Here is a 21,138-nt window from a genome sequence, read left to right on the forward strand (position 1 = left end):
TGTTCAACGCTAAGAATATATTTATTGATTGGATCAGCTACCCTGAATGTAACTCATCCTCCGTCACCGCAGTTGTCCCATGTCCTGTATTCACACCATGGTTACCTTGCCTGGGCTCTGATCTCCATGTACTGGGCAGCCCTGCCCCATCTCACCCTGCCCTTTGCAGAAATACCCACCTCACCTCCGTCTCTGATGCTCCCATTAGGCCCCTCCCAAACCTCCACCTTGGCTTCAGTCCCTGCTCTGGGCTACCCCATTACTTAGGTGAATGCCTTCTTTGTTCCACATGTGCTTTAACAAGTCCACATTGGGCCACTACAGCCCCCATCCCAAACACACACACAAGCCCCATGGAGTTCTGCCTTCCACAGTCCCATCTGAAGATTTTAGGACTGAATGATTAGGGAAGTGAGGAAGGGAACTGGAAGGAGAATGGTGCATTTCAGATTTTCAAGTGGAAATTTAGGTATTTTCCAAATTATGATGAGCCTGTACAAATGGGCAGGCAGTAGAGGAATCCCAGTATGGAAACTTGATCTCACCTGGGTATCTGTGTATTGATTCCCAATCTGTACCATCTACAGGATAACTGAGATGCTTTTCCAGTTGTTTCTGGTGCTGTAGAGAGATGTATTCTCTTATTGTGAACAGAGAAGCAAGCAAGTGGGAATTAGAGATGGGAAAGTGCAGCTCAGCTTCATCTCTTTTTGCAGACAGAGGAGGCAGTGGCATCCAGCAGAAAGAGCATGATGTCTTTCTAGGTTTTAGTTCTGGCTTTGCCACTTAAAGATATATAGTATCTGGTATTTCCCCCATTTCTCTCAGAGTTTCATTTTTCTACTGACCTCCCAGGTTTGCTGGAAGGATTAGCTAAGATAATGTACATAAAGTACTATGTAAAGAGATGTAATGATAATAACACAACAAACATTTATTGAGGCTCTACCTGGTGCCAGGCATGTGCTAAGCACGTTACATTTATTACACTTATCACAAAAACCATGAGGCAGTTTCTCTCTTTGAAAGATCAGGAAATAGAGACTGTAAGAGATTAAGTAACTTGTCCAAGGTCATTCAGCTCGTAAATTGTGCAGCCAGATCTCAAATCCTGGCATTTTGACTCCAGTGTTCATGCTACATTGTTAGTTTTTACCTTGTAGAATGTGATGAAAAGCTATCTATCCAGCCACAGGTAGCATGGAAATGACTTTGTGGTGCCCTGATGTGTCTGTTGCTCTGGAGGAGTTCCTGCCTGGTGGGGGTGTATGTGATCTTGACAGGTCTAGCTGGAGTATAGGTGTGACTGAAAAGGAACGATACAGATTGTGCTAGAGAGACAACATAGCAGAGCAGTTAAGCGTGCTGACTCTGGAATCAGGCTGCAGAGATTCAGATGTTGGACCCACCATCTAACTAGTTATGTCACTGTGGGGAAGTTACGTCGTCTCAATGAGCTTTAACTTCCTCATCTGTGAATAGGAATAGTAATAGTGCATATGTCACTAGATTGTAGCATTAAACGAGGGGGTTTCTTTTGTTTTGTTTTGTTTGAGATGGGAGTTTCACACTTGTCACCCAGGCTGGAGTGCAGTGGCGGAATCTCAGCTCACTGCAACCTCTGCCTTCTGGGTTCAAGCAGTTCTGCCTCAGCCTCTCCAGTAGCTGGGATTACAGATGTGCACCACCACGCCCGACTTATTTTTGTATTTTTAGTAGAGATGGGGTTTCACCACATTGGCCAGACTGGTCTCAAACTCCTGACTCCAGGTGATCCACCCACCTTGGCTTCCCAGAGTTCTGGGATTACAGATGTGATCCACCGTGCCTGGCCTTAATGAGTTCTTTTATGTAAATATTATGGACCAATGCCTAGCACGTAGTAAGTTCTCAATAAGTATTATGAGTTCTAGTATATAATGGATTATATCGACTTTCATAATTGACCTAGAAGCCCAACTGCTTTTTACAAAATATTTCTAAAGAGAAAATATATTTAGAATTACTAGCAATCTGACTGGGCATGGTGGCTCACGTGAGGCCTGTAATCAAAGCACTTTGGGAGGCTGAGGCAGGCGGATCACCTGACGTCAGGAGTTTAAGACCTGCCTGGCCAACATGGCAAAACCCTGCCTCTACTAAAAATAGAAAAATTAGCCAAGTGTGGTGGCACATGCCTGTAAGCCCAGCTACTCGAGAGGCTGATGCAGGAGAATCACTTGAACCCGGGAGGCTGAGGTTGCAGTGAGCTGAGACGGCACCATTGCACTCCAGCATGGGGGACAAGAGCGAAACTCTGTCTCAAAAAAAGTGTTGCTAGCAATCAATTAGCATAACCTTTGAATGCAACCAGCTTAACATTTAGATATAATCAGCCCATGAAAATTGGAAACTATCAATATAGTAAACTTCCTTTATAAACTTTGGGGATGGGGAGGAAGACCTCTGGTAAATTCTGATTGTCTGAAAGTCAGATATTGAGAGTATCGTATTATTCTTTATGTAATTGCACTCTTCTTTAAGATAAGGGCACTGGAGGGTGGCCGTCTGGAATGGCAGTGATCATGGCAATATATCTAGTGTAGGAGACTGTCCAGCCATTTGTTCCTAGTTTCTAAAATGGAAAAAAAATAGGTTATAAAAAGCATACATTTGTTAAAATGCACATTATTTGTAATTTTTGGTTGTTTGATTCAGGAGGTTAGCATATTTCATCCTAAGGACAACAAGGATAGTCCATGGAAGTTTGAATTAACTTATAGAATGTGGAAAATATCTAAATCAACTTCCTGCATGAGAACTATTTAGCTCTAGAGGAAGCTCTTGAAGTGAGGAGCTAGCTGTGGCCACACATAATGGCTCTTTCCCTCTTTGCTTGTATCTACTTAACAGGAACCAGGAAAGCGTTCTCAGCTATGGAGGATGACAGGAACAGGAATGCTGGCCCATGAGGGCTCTTCAGTTCCTCACAACCCCAATAAGCCCTCAGCTGCCCGCGCCACGGAGGGGTCTGCCATCTTAGATATCGCTGGTCTCGCTGCAGTGACTGACAACAGGTAATTTTCTAGGTAACTTTTGATTCAAGCTCATTGCTTTCAAATTCAGACTCAGAGGAAATCTCTACCAAAAACCAAGAGTTCTATAAATGAAGTAAAAATGTGTCATAGCAGTTCAGTTTAGCTGGCTTAGCAGTTAAAAAACAAAAAGGAGAGAAAAATGTGTATTTCTTTCAATGACAAAAACCTGTCATATTCCCAAATATGAGCATTGGGCTTTCCCTTTAATTTTTTTTTTTTTTTTTTTTTTTTTTGAGACGGAGTTTCACTCTTGTTACCCAGGCTGGAGTGCAATGGCGTGATCTCGGCTCACTGCAACCTCCATCTCCTGGGTTCAGGCAATTCTCCTGCCTCAGCCCCCTGAGTAGCTGGGATTACAGGCACACACCGCCATGCCCAGCTAATTTTTTGTATTTTTAGTAGAGACGGGGTTTCACCATGTTGACCAGGATGGTCTCGATCTCTTGACCTCGTGATCCACCCGCCTTGGCCTCCCAAAGTGCTGGGATTATAGGTGTGAGCCACCGCGCCCGGCCCCTTTAATTTTTTAAAGCTATGATGACAATACCCATGCAGATGTTAAGAAGCTTCAAACAATAAAGTGGGTATGATATGAAAAGTGAGTATTTCTTTCACCCAAATTCCAGTCCACCCTTATTCTGAGGATGTGGTTTCTTTTTTACATCTTTTTAATGACTTTGTTAAATCCATCAAAAGCAGAAATCAGTTATTAAGAGAATAATCAGATGTGTTTTTATGAGTAAATCCATGGATTCAAATCCACTCTTTAAGTTGTAATGTTACTTTATTTTCCTGTGCCTTAGTTTCTCCATAAAAATCAGTGTTTTCGTTTTCAGTTAATGCCTTATTTCCAGAAAAACTTTAGATGCCTTACAAGTTAATACAGAAAAGAGTTTAGAAGTACAACAGGAAAAAGACTGTTGGAAAGATTTTACATATATTTAGCAGATACTCCTTCCACACTGCATGAGAACTTGCCATTTTGAGAATGCGAGAAGCTGTATTATTGTGTATTATGAAATCTCTCATGTCTTACTTTGTGTCCCCTCTTCATTTTTTTCCATGTTGCTTTATTCCTCTTTTCTTATCGAGAGATACCTAACTGCCCTAGGATTCAAGCTAACTACCCATTCCGTTTGAAGGGTGGAGGGTATTAGAAGGAAGAACAGCAAAGCCATGACTCTCATGTTCTTTTCAGGCATGAAACAGTTGACTCAGAGGGTTCGTGGTTCATTGTACTTTCCATTTTCCAGATATGAGCCGCTGATGCTAAGAAAGCCTGACCGCAGGCGAAGTACAACTCAGACGTGGAGTTTCCGAGAAGGAAAACTGACGTGTGGGTTGCATGGGTTGGTCGTCCAGGTCAGTCATTTTTGATCCCCAGTTGCAGCAAGGAGTGGCTGAGCCTTCTTTGAAACAAAGTCTCTACTGAATTATATATGATAAAATTGTTCAATGGGAAAACTAATTACAGAGCAACACTTATTCTATTCCATTTTAGTTAGAAGGAAGTGAAGAAAGTTTTGTTGTTCATTTGTGTATCTTTACATGGGAAAAGTTCTTGGAGATGGTATGCAGTACATGTGTTAAGAGTGATTGCCCTGGATAATAAGGCTTTTTTTTCATGGCTTACCTGGACTTTTAGTTACACGTTCTTTCTTTTTAAAGTTACATAGGTAATATATATCATCAAAGAAAAAGTCCAGCACTAAGTTAGATGGATTAGATTTAGACCTGTGAAGTTAATGTCATAGCTGCAAGTCTTCTGTAAAGAGTTCTATGAGATGGTGAGCAGTCATCAGGCATCTACATGCTCTTGATTCTGTTCATTTCTGCCTAAGTAAGCATTTAATTGTTGTAGCAAATGTCAGAATGAAGGTTGCTGGACAGTTTCCTCTGTCGTCTTCTCAGCCAGTCCACCTCATGAGAAACTCCCAGGCACTTTCTAGGCAAATATGTGTTTGGCGAATTACCAAGGGTTTGGATTTTCTGCCCTTTCTGGCTTCAGGCTGGGAGTGAGAACGGGGGTCTGAGAAGTAGGAAGGTGTCGGGGAGGTTTGGGCATGTAGGAGAATAGCACTTGCCATTGTGTGTGCAGTTCTGTCCAGCCTGGGGTTTACACAAAAGGGAAACACAAGACTATCAGACTTAGATTGTTCTCCAGGGCGGTTAGCAAAAGTGGAAGGAGCCTCTGACTGCTTTTGGTGAGATTTATTTTCTTTATCTCTATTGCCCTGAGCTTTTTTCATCAAAGACAAACTGCTTACTTATATGTAGCACACATCTGGAATGGATTTGTGATTTTCAATTAGCAATACAATTCAAACTTCTAGAGGCAAAGAGGGCTTGTTATAATTGGTGGGTCTCATGTCTGACCCTGACTTCACTTCTAGTTTGTTTCTAAAGCCCATGTAATTCCAATGCTCTTGAAGCTTTCTTCCTTAAAATCTCTTTGTGCTGTTTGTTGTTTTGTGAATCTGTTTCATCATTTCCCTGCTTGTTAGTGACCCTATAATAACAGTATTGAGCAGAGCAGAATGTGTTTTGTTTAGGAAAGTAAGCTTGTTTCTATCTTACTATACTGAATAAAGTCATTGAAGACATTAAAACATTTTCTGACACTGCTCTTACTAGGTCGTATATGTTCTTTTTTTCTAAACTTATAATAGCTATAAAGAGCTTTCTTTGTGTTGAAACCTGTACTATAAACCCTGCTCAGAGTTTGTTTTCATTATTCAGTATCTAAAAGTTAACAGAGGGGATTTAGATGCTCTTTGCCGTTGTCTTCTCTAGCCTGTGTTTGCTTTCCCACAACCATCTTCCTGTAGACTTGATTGGGGCATATAGAGGAAGAAGGTATTTCCCTCCAAACGCCTGTTAAAGCAAACTAAATATGGCCTGAGAAGGACTCCGTACTTCTATAATTGAATCCCTGTGGACGAACTGTAACCTAGCTTAATAGGCAGGTGAGATTGAAATCCTAACTTAGGAATATGTGCCTGTAACAATAGCTAGTCTTGTCCAGTCACAGCAGCCATACTTCAACCACTCATAGATGGCTAAGTGTTCAGATTGTGTTCAAATAAGACAAATGCCAGCCTGTAACTGATCCAGCTGTTCAGTTCCAATTTCTGTATGTCACTTCCCTTTCTTTGTCTATAAATTTGTCCTGACCGTGAGGCATCCCTTGGAGTCTCTGAATCTGCTGTGATTCTGGGGGCGAATTTGTGAATCATTCATTCCTCAGTTAAACTCATTTAAATTTAATTTGGCCGAAGTTTTCCTCTTCCTCTCTCACTCTCTTTTTGTTTTTTTGAGACAAAGTCTTGCTGTTGTTGCCCAGGCTGGAGTGCGATGGTGCGATCTCGGCTCACTGCAACCTCCGCCTCCCAGGTTCAAGTGATTCTCCTGGCTTAGCCTCCCGAGTGGCTGGGATTACAGGCACCTGCCACCATGCCCAGCTAATTTTTATATTTTTAGTAAAGACAGCGTTTCACCATGTTGGCCAGGCTGGTCTCGAACTCCTGATCTGAGGTGATCTGCCTGCCTCAGCCTCCGAAAGCGCTGGGATTACAGGCATGAGCCACTGCGCCCAGCCTGAAGTTTTTCTTTTAACAGCCTGAATAAACCGGGTACCAGGTGACATTCTCAACACTGTATTCCATTCTAGAAGAAACACCATCTTTTGAGTATTTGGGTTGGTTGTCCAGCCATAGGCCTGTTTGGGGAGGTTTTCAACTCTAGAATTTGCCTCTTACTGGAAAGTTGAATGATTATAATAATTATTTTATTTTCAGAATATTTCAGATTTTTAAGCAAACTCTAGTGAGAATACTCAAAGAAACAGCTAGTTTTGTCTACTTTTTTTTAGAAGTTTATTTTAATGACAAGAAGTTAGTATTAGTCAAAGGCAGAATTAAACTGATAGACTCTGTTCATGAAATTATCTCTTATTCATGATTACCCAAATTTATGAGCATAACTTTTCATCTTACTCAAGTAATCCTACTGTTTTTCATCATCTGCAAAGCTGAACAAATAGTAAAGGCTTTGTTGCACATAGATCATGACCCTTCAGAGGAGAATGTAAATTTAGGAGCTTGTTTGAAATGATGTGTTAAATCGTCAAAGGCACCGTCTTTCCTTGCATGTCTCTACCCCAATGTTTTTTAGGCCAAAGGAGGACTTTCTGGTTTGTTTGATGGTGCTGAAGTTGTTCTGGGTCCTGACACTTCCATGGAGCTTTTGGGGCCAGTTCCACCTGAACAACAATTTATTAATCAAAAAATGAGACCTGGTTCTGGAATGTTATCCATCAGAGTCATCCCAGATGGACCAACTAGAGCACTCCAGGTGATAATTTGCCATAAGAGTTTACCTTAGCAGTGCTTTGGAAACCATTTCTTTCCATAGGATTCTTGATTATATAGTGATTGTTGACCTATACAATTGTCCCGGATTAGAATGGGTTTCAATAAGGAAGAGTGAATCATCTTCATGTGGTGTTTTATTTGACTTCAGATTACAGATTTCTGCCAACGGAAAAGTGACCATTCATATGAAGTGGGTGAACTTCCTGTCACCGAACAAGAGCTGCAAAAATTAAAGAATCCAGATACAGAACAGGAATTGGAAGTAAGGTCTAAATATTGTAAATTTATTTCTTTGATCATCAGTTTTTTAGAATTTTGCTTGGTGGTAATTTAGACCTTCTGCTTTCTTTCTCTCTATCCTGTATGATTCTAAATATGAGTTATGTTTGACAGTGTTTACTGTTTATCACAGCATGAATGTGTGAATGTGTTATGTAAATGACAACAAAGTTTATGTGGAATCAGAATGTAACAAGCATTGCTAAACTATGATTACAATAAAGGAAGCTAAACTATTTGAATTTCAGTAAGATTTAAGACAAACAATTTTTTGGTTTTTGCTTTAGCCATCTCTGACATCTCCTCAGTTTTCTCTGTTTTGGATTGGAGAGTGACAAGTTTGAAAAGGAAGATGATGTGAACATTAAAAAGTATATTTATTTGATGTTCATTTAGTAATTTTTGAAAAAATCAAATGCCTATGTGTAAAGCACTGTGTTGGATGTTATGGAAGTGTAGTGGACAACAAATGATAAGCTTTCATCCCAAATAAGGTGAAAGATTCCCAAATAATTAGACTTCTGTAATGAAATGCAGAATGTCATCAGTCCTCTGATAGAGGTATCATCACATACCCTGGAGTTGTTGGGGTGAAGGGTATGCCTAGAAAGCAAGGCTTCCAGTGAAATGATGGCATTTGAGCCATCCAGGTAAATAATAGGACTCCCCTAAGTAGTTTCCATTTGCAGAGAGGTAGGGAGTAGAGGGATGTAAAGCGCTTTATTTTCTTATACTCTCCTGGCTGCTATGAGCTATGTTTTAAATAGGATACCATATTTTCTTTTCCTTTCAGGTGCTTGTGAGGTTAGAAGGTGGAATAGGGTTGTCCTTAATTAATAAAGTCCCAGAAGAACTGGTCTTTGCAAGTCTTACGGGAATCAATGTGCACTATACACAGCTGGCAACCAGTCACATGCTTGAACTCAGCATACAGGATGTACAGGTAAGGGGGAAGTTCCAAAGCTGTTAATCACCTTGTTTTCATGCTGATCACCCAACCAGATCTAATGTTTGATGTTCGAAGAACTTTAATGTTTTGGAGGAAGTATCTTGTGGCCTTCAAAAAATCCTTCTATGAAATAGTTGTTTCTGCCTACGTTCGTCTCATCAATTTTTCTACATACAGCAGAATTCCACTGTAACTCAGTCAAGGTGGCATAGAGGAAGGTGACCCATGGTTCACCATCTTGGCAATAGAAAAAAACAACAGGAAGCCATCTAACCATCATTTGGAGGAATTGAGGTCTGTCATAGAGAGAACAAGCTAAAGAACTGGACTTTGGCTGGGCGTGGTGGCTCAAGCCTGTAATCCCAGCACTTTGGGAGGCTGAAGTGGGTGGATCACAAGGTCAAGAGATCAAGACCATCCTGGTCAACATGGTGAAACCCTGTCTCTACTAAAAATACAAAAAATTAGCTGGGCATGGTGGTGCGTGCCTATAATCCCAGCTACTCAGGAGGCTGAGGCAGGAGAATTGCCTGAACCCAGGAGGCGGAGGTTGCGGTGAGCCGAGATCGCGCCATTGCACTCCAGCCTGGGTAACATGAGTGAAACTCCCATCTCTATAAAAAAAAAAAAAAAAAAAAAAAAAAAAAAAAAAAAAAAAAGAACTGGACTTTGCTTTCAGTCAAGGTGGAGTAACAGGAACTGAATTTACCTTCTCACCTGAAACAACTCCGGAATCCAGAGAAATAAAAAGACAACGAGATTCAGACACTAGACATCAGACAATGAAGGACAGTGCTCTGAGAGGTGGGAAACAAAAGAGCTGAGCCCTGTAATTGCCCTTTCTTACCAACTTGAGAAAGTTTCCAGGGAGGGGAGACTGAGCAGGTACCTAGTACAGCAGAGAAGGTGAAATAACAGAGCTGAGAGTCTAGAGAGACCAAGGCATCTATAGTTTACAGGACAGTACACTTGGGCATAGAGAGCTGCACAGAAAAACTCTGAAGATCTATAGAGGGTTCCTCTTGAGTACTTAGCAGAGTATTAGTGATGTATTAGTGAGGAAACTACGCATCTGAAAGGATCAGAGAGAGGGCACAGTACCTGCTGCCCACATAGGGCTAGGAGTAGTGCTTATGCCCACCAGCTGGACTGGAAAAACTAAGGATTTTTGAGACGTTGGGAAGAGTCTCTGGAAAGTCTTGCCTTCAAGATTAATTAGCCCTAAACTGAGCACTGCCCTAGACCTGCCTAAGAAATCATAAAAGGAAGATCTGAAAGAATCAACCTCTTCCCAAGTAAATTAACTGTATCATTGAATAAAGCTCAAGAAGATTTATTAGAATACAACAGTAGCACCCACCAAGGTAAAATTCACAATATCTGACATCCTATCAAAAATTACCAGGTGTGCAAAGAAGTAGGAAAACTTTCTATGTAATGAGGGGAATAATTGGTCAAAACTGATCCACAACTGGCACAGATGTTAGAGTTTCTGGAGGACATTAAAACCGTTAATATAACTGTATTCTCACTGTATTCTCTATGTTGAAGAGGTTAAGTAGCAATATGGAAGACAAAACCCTAAAGCTTGTAGAGATTAAAATGTAATGAAAACTATACTGGATGGAATATAGCACACAGCAGTGAAGGAAACTATACCAAATTATTCAAAACCAGTGTTAAAGCAAAGGAATAAGAAAAAAAGACGTGGAAAGAAACAAAGATAAGAATGACAACAGATTCCTTTTTGGGAACAATGGAAGTGGGAAGTCAATGAGCAACATCTTTAAAGTACTGAAAGGTGTCAGCAGACCCATGCTACAAAAAAATGTAAAAGAACATCACCAGGCAAAAGGAAAAAGAATAGTATCAGATTGAAGTCTGGTTCTACACAAAGTAATGAAGAATACCAGAAATTATAACTATCTGGGTAAATATATAAGATTATTTTCTTCTTAAAGTAAGTGACATTCTTATCAACAGCAGCATAAAGGCTGAAGGGGGGAAATGAAGTCTGTTACTGTAATCTTACATGTGATGTGGTATGGTATCACTTGGATGTAGACTTATAAATAACATAAACCCTTAAAGCAACCACCAAAATAACAAAGAGTTATAACTAATAATTCAACAAAAGAGATAAAATGAAATCAGACCAGTCAAGGTGGCTCATGCCTGTAACCCCAGCACTTTGGGAAGCTGAGGCGGGTTGATCACTTGAGGTCAAGAGTTTAGGACCAGCCTGGCCAACATGGTGAAACCCCATCTCTACCAAAAATACAAAATTAGCCAGTGTGATGGCGTGCACCTATAATCCCAGTTACTTGGAAAGCTGAGGCAGGAGAATCACTTGAAACTGGGAGATGGAGGTAGTAGTGAGCCAAGACTGTGCCACTGCACTCCAGCCTGGGTGTCAGATGGAGAGTATGTCTCAGAAAAAAAACAACAACTGAAATCATAAAAAATAATCCAAAAGAAGCAGAAAACTAGAAAGCAGGGAAAAGAATAGATGGGATTAATAGAAAATAAACAGCAAGATGGGAGACTCAAACCTAATGGTATCAGTTAACTAAATTTAAATGTTGTAAACACTGTAATCAAAAGGCAAGAGATTATCAGATTGTATAAAAAAGCAAGAAACAATTATATGTTGCCTACAAGAAACACACATTAAGGATAAAGACACAAATAGGTTAAAAGGAAAGAAGATGGAAAAAGATATACTGTGTTGACACTTGTCATAGGAAGTAGGAATGGCTAGATTAACATCAGATAGAGTAGATTTCAAAGCAAAGAATATTACCAGGTGTATTAGTTGGGGTTCTCTTAGAGGGACAGAACTAATAGGAGATATATATATTTATATATATATATATATAAAGGAGAGTTTATTAGTATTAACTTACACAATCACAAGTTCCCACAACAGACTGTCCGTAAGCTGAGGAGCAAGGAGAGCCAGTCCGAGTCCCAAAATTGAAAAACTTGGAGTCCGATGTTGGAGGACAGGAAGCATCCAGCATGGGAGAAAGATGTATGTGGGTGGCTAGGCCCATCTCTCCTTTTCATGTTTTTCTGCCTGCTTTATATTTGCTGGCAGCTGACTAGATTGCATCCACCAGTTTAAGGGTGGATCTGCCTTCCCCAGCCCACTGACTCAAATGTTAATCTTTTTTGGCAATACCTTCACAGACACACCCAAGATCAATACTTTGTATCTTTCAATACAATCAAGTTGACACTAAGTATTAACCATCACAAGTCCACTCCTTGTCAACTTGAACCCATACACATCTGCTGAGATCATACATAATCTTCAAATACAATAATAAGGTCATAATTATGCCTAACGTAATACAGCCAGAAACACACCAATCCGCAATCCAAATACTATTACATAAAGTTAACAATGCTTAAATGCTGATATGAAATCAATAAATCTTATGTCACATGATAAAGAAGAAAGAAAATAAAATGAAGATATTTTCTTAGTACAAGTGTATACATGCACAAACATGTTTTTAACAGAAGGAGGAGGAAGTACTCATGACGGTTAAAGTCCTTGTTTCTGCAGCTGGTCACGTGGTCATAGCTAGTATTGATGACTATCTTCTACTGCCACCCATTCTGTATTCCCTTTACCTTCAGCAAGCACCTCAGCAGGTTGTGGTTTTGTGGGTTTTTTCATGTAAAGTGACCCAAACCTTCATTCCTGAGGGGTCTGGACCATTTGTAGTCCAGCCTGGATTGGGCTGTGTAGTTTCCCATTGCCTTAATCACAGAGCATGATAATACTAAGAGATGCCCTAATGGGTCTCCTGTATTCCACACATACTCTTCCTTACCTTCATTGTGGAGTAGTAGACTGATTTCATCTAGATAGCCCAGGTCAGTCACCCCAGCCAACACTGTAACTCCCTTCTTAGCCTGTTGACTTAAAGGTAGGAAGAACCCAAAAGTGTCCAGGTGGCAGTTTAACTTCCAGTTTAATGGAATCATTGTGTCTCCTGGTGGCAGCATTCCTCCCTCTGGAACTAAGACCTTTAGGCCAGCAGAATGTAATGTCGCAGGAACAGGAAGCAAAAATTTTGCTAGTGGATCACTAGGGGTGATGGTGAGTCATGCCACTTCCACTTCCACCCCTTAATTTCTGGACCTGTGAATCCCGGCTATGAGAGAAACAGTACCATATATTGGATGCTGATTCAGAGCACACACAGCCTTCTGGAGAACTTTTCCCCTGAAAAGTTCTGTCACCTAGTTGGCATTGTAATTGTGACCTTAAAAGGCTGTACCACCAGTCTGTCAATCCAGCTGCTTCAGGATGATGGGGAACATGGTAAGACCAGTGAATTCCATGAGCATGAGCCCACTGCTGCACTGCTTTAGCCGTAAAGTGAGTGTCTTGGTCAGAGGCAATGCTGTATGGAATACCATGACAGTGGATAAGGCATTCCATGAGTCCATGGATGGCAGTCTTAGCAGGATAGGTAAACCCGTATCCGGAGTAAATGTCTATTCCAGTGAGGACAAACCTCTACCCTTTCCATGATGGAAGAGGTCCAATATAATCAACCTGCCACCAGGTAGCTGGCTGATCACCCTGAGGAATGGTGCCATATCAAGGTCTCAGTGTTGGTCTCTGCTGCTGGCAAATTGGGCACTCAGCAGTGGCTGCAGACAGGTCAGCCTTGAGTGGAAATCCATGTTGCTAAGCCCATGCATAACCTCCGTTCCTGCTACCATGGCCACTTTGTTCGTGGTCCCAGTGGGCAATGACGGGGTAACTAAGGAAAGAGGCCGAGTGGTGTCCACAGAATGGGTCATCCTATCCACTTGATTGTTAAAATCCTCCTCTACTGAGGTAACCCATTGGTGAGTGCTCACATGGGATACAAATATCTTCACAGTTTCTGACCACTCAGAGAGGTCCATCCATATACCTCTTCCCCAGATTTCTTTGTCACCAGCTTTTCAGTTATGCTTCTTCCAAGTCCCTGACCATCCATCCAGCCAAACCATTGGCTACAGCCCATGAATTAGTATATAATCACACATCTGGCCATTTCTCCTTCCATGCATAGTGCACAACCACATACACTGGTCAAAGTTTTGCCCACTGGGAAGATTTTCCTTCACCACTGTCCTTCAGGGATGTCTTAGAAAGGGGCTGTAGTGCTGCAGCTGTCCACTTTCGGGTGATGCCTGCATATTACAGCTAGTGCTCGACTTACGACCATGATTGGTTCCAACAGACCGGTTGTAACACGATTTGGTCGTAAGTTGAGTAGGCTATATGCACGTGGAAATGGTAGTGCTGCCGGAAGCTGGTCCGCACTGTTGTACGCCTAGCTTGGCAACGTTTGTGCTGCCGGACACGGAGCAGTGGTGGCTAGCGATTGTGGTCGTAAAGTTGAATGGTCGTAAGTTGCATAGGTCGTAAGTCGATGAATACCTGTATGCAGAACCATCTGTGAACCAGGCCCTAGTCTTCTCTTCCTCTGTCAGCTGATTATAGGGAACTCCCCTTGAGGCCATCAGTTCAGGCTGGGGGAGAGAAGGCAGGGTGGCAGGAGTGGAGACCATAGGCATTTGAGACACTTCCTTATGTAACTTACTTGTGCCTTCAGGATCTGCTCAAGCCCGATCCCTTATATACCACTTCCGTTTGATGACGGAATGCTGTTGTGCACAACCCACTTTATGGCTAGATGGGTGGGTCAGAAAGCACCCAGTCCATGATAGGCAGTTCAGGTCACATGGTGACTTGATGACCCATAGTCAAAGGTTCAGTTTCCACCAAAGCCTAGTAATAGGCCAAGAACTGTCTCTTAAAAGATTAGTTACCCGCAGAAGATGGCAGGGCCTTCCTCCAAAATCCTAGAGGCCTCTGCTGTGATTCACCTATGGGGGCCTGCCAAAGGCTCTAAACAGCATCCCTATTTGCCACTGACAGCTCAAACACCATTGTATCTTCTGGGTCATATGGCCCAGGTGACAGAGCAGCTTGCACCGCAGCTTGGACCTGTTGCAGAGTCTTCTCCTATTCTGGACCCCACTCACAACTGGCAGCCTTTCAGGTCACTCAATAAATGGGCTGGAGTAACATATCCAAATGAGGAACGTGTTGCCTCCAAAATCCAAATAGGCCCACTAGACATCGTACCTCTTTCTTGGTTGTAGGAAGGATGTAGGAGGGGACAAATGCAACAACTTATCCTTTACCTTAGAAGAAATGTCTCCACAGGCCCCATACCGCTGGACCCCTAGAAGTTTTACTGAGGTAGAAGGTCTCTGAATTCTAGTCGGATTTCTTTCCCATCCTCTGGCACGCAGATGTCTCACCAATAAGTCCAGTGTGTTTGGGTCCAATCTGCATAATGTCATCAATGTAATGGACCAGTGTGATATCTTTTGGAAGCAAAAAATGATCAAGGTCTTTCCAAATTAGATTATGACACAAAGCTGGGGAGTTGATATACCCCTGAGGTAAGACAGTAAAGGTATATTGCTGGCCTTGCCAGCTGAAGGCAGATTGCTTCTCATGGGCCTTGTGGACAGGAACGGAGAGAAAAGCGTTTGCCAAGTCAATGGCTGCATACCAGGTACCAGGAAATGTGTTAATTTGCTCAAGCAATGAAACCACATCTGGTACTGCAGCTACAATTGTAGTCACCATTTGGTTACGCCTACAATAATCCACTGTCATTCTGCATAGGCCAGATGGGAGAATTGAACAGAGATGTGGTGGGAATCACCACCCCTGCATCTTTCAAGTCCTTGATAGTGCCACTAATCTCCACAGTTCCTCCAGGGATGTGATATTGTTTTTGATTTACTACTTTTCTAGGTTGGGTCAGCTCTAATGGCTTCCATTTGGCCTTTTCCACCATAATAGCCCTCGCCTTACCAGTCAAGGAGCCAATGTAGGGGTTCTGCCAGCTGTTAAGTGTGCCTATGCCAATTATGCATTCTAGCACTGGGGACATGACCCCAAGATAAGTCTGGGGACCCACTGGACCCCCTGTAAGTCAGACCTGAGCTAAAACTCCATTAATCACTTGACCTCCATAAGCCCCTACTTTAACTGGAGGACCACAATGATGTTTTGGGACCCCTGAAATCAACATAAGCTTAGAGTCAGTGTCCAGTAGTCCCCAAAATGTCTGATCCTTTCCCTTTCCCCAGTGCACAGTTAACCCTGGTAAAAGGCTGGAGGTCTCCCTGAGGAAGGATGGGAAAAAGATTCACTGTATAAATAGTCAGTAACATAGTAGGGTTCTTCTCAAGGTGACTCAGCCCCCCCTTCATTCAAGGGGTTCTGGGTCTGTAAACTGACTCAAGTCTAGAAGTTGACTGAGAGGCCATGATTCTTTATATTTATAATTCAGACTAGTCTTTTGTCTGTTCAACCTAGAATTGTTCTGCTTGGATAAATTAAGTAGGAATGCAGCAGGCTTCCTATCAATTTCATTTCTAGGAACACCGTGATTAATTAGCCAATGCCAGAGCTCTACACGAGTCAGACATTCTGATTGCCACTTTGCCTCTGCTGTGCATTACGGTAGCTGTGCCCACTTTGCCTTTGACAATTGAGTGCTACCACTTGGCCCCTGCCACCCCGGGATCCAGTTATTCCCATTGTATTTTAATTTTGTAGTTGAGTGACTGTGGTTCCCACCATTAGATCTGACATACGGAGAAGAGCAATTACAGGGTTCTGCAAAGAAGCAAGTGCTGCTCTTACAAATCTGTTTCAAAGGGCATTGGTCAAGGGTGTATCTTCTGGACCCTCCCAGCTGGGATGAGTAGGTCTAAAGTGACAGATCCACTCCACTATCCAAGTCTCCCTAAGCCTTTGGATCCCTTCTTCTACGTTAAACCAAGGGAGATCAAACACATTTCCAGCTCACTCAAAGTGGGCCATCTTTTAATCCATATTTCAGCCAACCAAGCAAATTATTAGAACCTTTTTTTTTTTAACCTCCCCAAGCTGCAACATTAAAAGCAGAGTCCCTACTTAGTGGGCCCTCAATAAATTCAGCCTGATCCAACTCTATGTTCCTTCCACCATTATTCCATACCCTTAATATCCATTCCCATACTGTTCTCCAGATTTCTGTCTATATAAATTGGAGAACTCAAACAGTTCTTTTCAAGTGTAGTGCACCTCCTCTTGGGTCACACTCTCAACCTCACCTCGAGGGGCCCACCAGGATTTTAGTCTAGTTACAGGTCTAGAAGCAAACAGGGGTGTTGGGGGTGGCTCCTGAGGCAAATCAATATTATTTTGCCTAGCACCTGCCTCAAGGGAGGCCATCACTGATGCCTCAGGTAGTGCAGGGTTTATCTTCTCAGACGAAGGTGGAAAGGCTGATGACAGCATGGGTCAGGGAGGGGATATTGCCACTTTTGGGGATTGGGAAGATGTTCCTTCTGGTAAAAAAAGTTTCATCAGAGTTTTCAAACTCAATGTCTCCAGCTTCATCAGGGTCCTCCCACACATCCCCATTCTAAGTTGCAAGGTCCCATTCTTTTCCAGTCAATGCCCTCACTCTAACAGTAGACACCTGATGAGGCTGTGCATGCATCTTTCATTGCAGATCAGCCATTTGCATGATAAGAAAGAGCTTGTGTCTGTTTTTTCACAGTTTCAGCTCTTTCTCTGCAGGAGATAAGACTCTCACTCAGGGCAATCTTAACAGATTTGAGGCTCAGTATCTGCTTCTGAAGCCGGGAGAGAGAATCCCTGAGTTCATCATTTTCTTTCATCACTTGTCCACTGAACTTAGGAGCAACCAACCAGCTTCATTATGTTCGTTGGTTTTCTTCATATTGTGAAAGGTATTAATGTATAGAGTCACTAAACTCCTTGCCTCTCATGAGCGGAAATCAGGAGTGTCAAGTGCATTTATTTTGCATAACTATCCAAACAGTTCATGCCAAGGACTATCAGTGTTCTCCATACTATTAGAAGTAGAGTCCTAAGCATTTTGGGGTCTAGTTATATTAAGCATCCAACTCCAGAAACCTCAAAACCAACTAAAAAACTCCATCCTTGCCCGGGCATGGTAGCTTACACCTGTAATCCCAGCAGTTTGGGAGGCCAAGGTGAGTGGATCACTTGGGGTCAGGAGTTTGAGACCAGCCTAACCAACATGGCAAAACCTGGGCATGGTGACACCTGCCTATATTCCCAGCTACTCGGGAGGCTGAGACAGAAGAAACGCTTGAACTCGGGAGGCAGAGGTTGCGGTGAACCAAAATCGCGCAATTACACACACATATATATATATGTATATACACACACACACACACACACACACACGGAGAGTTTATTAAGTATCAATAGGCTGTCTGCAAGCTGAGGAGCAAGGAGAACAGTCTAAGTCCCAAAACTGAAGAACTTAAGAGTCTGATGTTCAAGGGCAGGAAGCATCCAGCATGGGAGAAAAATGTAGGCTGGGAGGCTAGGCCCGTCTCTCCTTTTCACATTTTTCTGCCAGCTTTATATTTGCTGGCAGCTGACTAGATTGCGCCCACCAGAATATGGATGGATCTGCCTTCCCCAGCCCACTGACTCAAATGTTAATCTTTTTTGGCAACACCCTCACAGGCACACCCAGGATCAATACTTTGTATCCTTTAATCCAAACAAGTTGATATTCAGTATTCACCATCACACGTGGGAGAAAGAAAGTAATTTCCTAAAGATAAAAGAGTTAGGAAGACATGACAAATCTGAACTTCTTTTTTTTTTCTTTTTTTGGGATGGAGTCTCGCTCTGTCGCCCAGGCTGGGGTACAATGGCACGATCTCGGCTTACTGCAGTCTCTGTCTCCTGGGTTCAAGCGATTCTCCTGCCTCAGCCTCCCGAGTAGCTGGGACTACAGGCATATGCCACCTCGCCCAGCTAACTTTTTTTCTTTTTCTTTTTTTTTTTTTTTTTTTAGTACAGACGGGGTTTCACAGTGTTAGCCAGGATGAGTCTTGATCCGCCTGCCTCGGCCTCCCAAAGTGTTGGGATTACAGGCATGAGCCACCGCGCCCGGCCTGAACTTTTTATATGTAATCACCAGAGCTTCAAAATACATGAAGCAAAAACTGATAGAACTGAAAGAAGAAATTGACAAATATGCTAAAGCTTTTGATAACACTTTCTGAATAATTAATAGAACAAATAAGGTGAAAATCATCAAGATGTACTAGATTTGAACAGTGGTATCAACTAACTAGACCTAATTAACCACATTCTGAATCATAAAACAATTCTTAACAACTTCTAAAGGATTCAAGTCATACGCAGTACAGTCTCTGGCCACAATGGAATTAAAGTAAAAAGAAGAAAAAGGTAGTTTAGGAAACCTCCTGAATATTTGAAAACCAATACTCTTCTAAGTACCCATAGGTCAAAGAAGAAATCAAAACAGACTTAGAATGTATTTTGAACTGATGAAAATGAAAACACAACATCTGAAAATTTGTGGAATCATGCCAAATTATTAAAGAGTCATTTATAGCACTAAATACTATATTAGAAAACGAGAAAGGTCTCAGAACTGTGAGCCCAGTTGTCATTTTAGAAACTTGAAAACAAAGAGCAAATTAAAACCAAAATAAGCAGAAGAAAGGAAATAGTAAGGATCACAGTGGAAATTCGTGAACTAGAAATCAGCAACCACAGTAGACAAAAAAATCAGTGCAATTGAAAGTTGTTCTTTAAGATCAACAAAATTAATAAGCTTCTAACCAGTCTGATCAGGAGAAAAAGAGAAGGCACAGATTATTAATATCAGGAATGAGAGAGGTGCCTGATAAGCCAAAAGCTGACAAGTCGGCGATGGAGCTTTTGAGGGTGCTGCAAAATCCTTCTGGCCCCTGTAGTGTCGGCTAGGACTGCTTTGTTCACTTGATTGTAGGGCCATTGGTTTTCCAGGCTACTGTGGAGCTGGGGTGGAGATAAAGAGAATAGGACAAATTAAAATGCCACAGAGCTCGCTGTTCTTACTGAGTTTCAACTTACTTTCTTGAATAAATGCTCCTTAGATTGTTGCAAGCCTTTTATTAACTTTCAGAGTACTGAAAAAGTTGATTTTGACCGTTTTTGGCAGAGTACTGTTACTGTGCTGTCAAAACAACTTCTATATCTCTCTGTAATGTCATATTGGAATGTTTTTCCTTTATAACCTTCACCAAAGTTTAAATATGTTCAGGAAACTAATTCCTGGTAAACATTTCCAAAAGAAGGACCCAAAGCCCTAGACTGGGTCTTTTACTGAAATGGACAAACTGTGTTCTTACTGGGAGTGTGCAGTGTGTCTCCCGTGACTGGGACTCCTCCTCTCCCTTAACGTGTCGTGCAGTTCCATCCAGATTATCGATGCCAGAACCTCTTTTCAGAAGAAATTTTTCTTTTGTTATATATCACGAATAACAAAGAATTCAGGCTAAGCTAACCATATCCTATTCGTTTGTGCACAGATAGAAAGTATCTTGCAGCTATTTCCCTTTGTCCTCCTTTTTTTTTGACCTTACAGAGATGATTCAGGGAACCATTTGCTGTTCATTATTTTCTTTAACTTTATTCTTTACTTTAAAAAGTTGCTTTTTTTACTATAATGCCTCTTTATTTGATGTGTGCTGCAAATCATAGAAAATAAGCAGGTTTGTGTTTCACCGTGGCTACAGTGCTGCGAGAAGGAATTTTTCAAAATAGAAAATAGAGATCCTGTCCTTAGGAAACATCCGATCTAACTGGGAAAATAAGAGTAGCTAGAATTAGTAATTTTGTTACTACAACTTGTATCAGATGTATTTAGTGAAAAAACGAAGGAGAAGACAGTATGGTTGAGCCCGTTATTGTCATTTCATATATTGGATGAGATAGGTAATGATTCATTCATTCAGTCCATTCTTACTGAGCATCAGATGTGTGCCCGACACTGTATTACGTTCTGGAGATAATGGCTATGACTTAAAAAACACAGGCTCTGCTCTTCTTGAGCCAACAGCCTAGAGAGAAAGTCAGCCAATCAATATGTAGGCAAGCAAGCAAGCAAATGAATAATGACATTCTGTGATAACTGCTGTAAAGAATGGCGACTTTAGATAAAGTGCTACTTTAGAAAAAGTGGCTTGGGAAGATCTTCCTGAGGAAGTGAGAGCTGAACCGAAACTTGGAGGAATAGAATAAGCAAACCATAGAGATGGTCACTAGGAAAACCGTTTCAGGCAATTCAGAGACCCTGAGGAAGGAAGGACTCGCCCACATTGTAGAAACAATAAGGAGGCTTGGGCGAGGGTGATAGGGAACTGGAAGGGCAGTGTGTGAGGAAGCTGGGGAATTTGGTGGTAGCCAGTTCATGCAGGCCTTAGTAGCTGCAGTAAGAAGTCTGGTTTTATCCTAAGAGAAGTGGACACCACTGAAGAGTGTCAAAGACGGAGGTACATGACTCGATTT

The 21,138-nt window shown here is 41.8% G+C and overlaps 1 protein-coding gene across 5 annotated transcripts in view; it reads left to right on the forward strand.

Annotated features, from left to right (window-relative positions):
* VPS13D (vacuolar protein sorting 13 homolog D) overlaps window positions 1–21,138 on the forward strand; it is a 296,629-nt gene that overhangs the window by 154,516 nt on the left and 120,975 nt on the right. For all 5 annotated transcript variants that reach the window (XM_032300439.1, XM_032300440.1, XM_032300441.1 and 2 more), the window contains 5 exons: window positions 2,893–3,056; window positions 4,331–4,439; window positions 7,251–7,430; window positions 7,599–7,712; window positions 8,523–8,672. In XM_032300439.1, the coding sequence (XP_032156330.1) occupies window positions 2,893–3,056; window positions 4,331–4,439; window positions 7,251–7,430; window positions 7,599–7,712; window positions 8,523–8,672 (717 nt within the window). The remainder of the gene's footprint in view (window positions 1–2,892; window positions 3,057–4,330; window positions 4,440–7,250; window positions 7,431–7,598; window positions 7,713–8,522; window positions 8,673–21,138) is intronic.

Source organism: Sapajus apella, unplaced genomic scaffold, assembly GCF_009761245.1.
Source record: "Sapajus apella isolate SASKATOON/1434 unplaced genomic scaffold, GSC_monkey_1.0 scaffold43, whole genome shotgun sequence".
Lineage (NCBI taxonomy): Eukaryota > Metazoa > Chordata > Mammalia > Primates > Cebidae > Sapajus > Sapajus apella.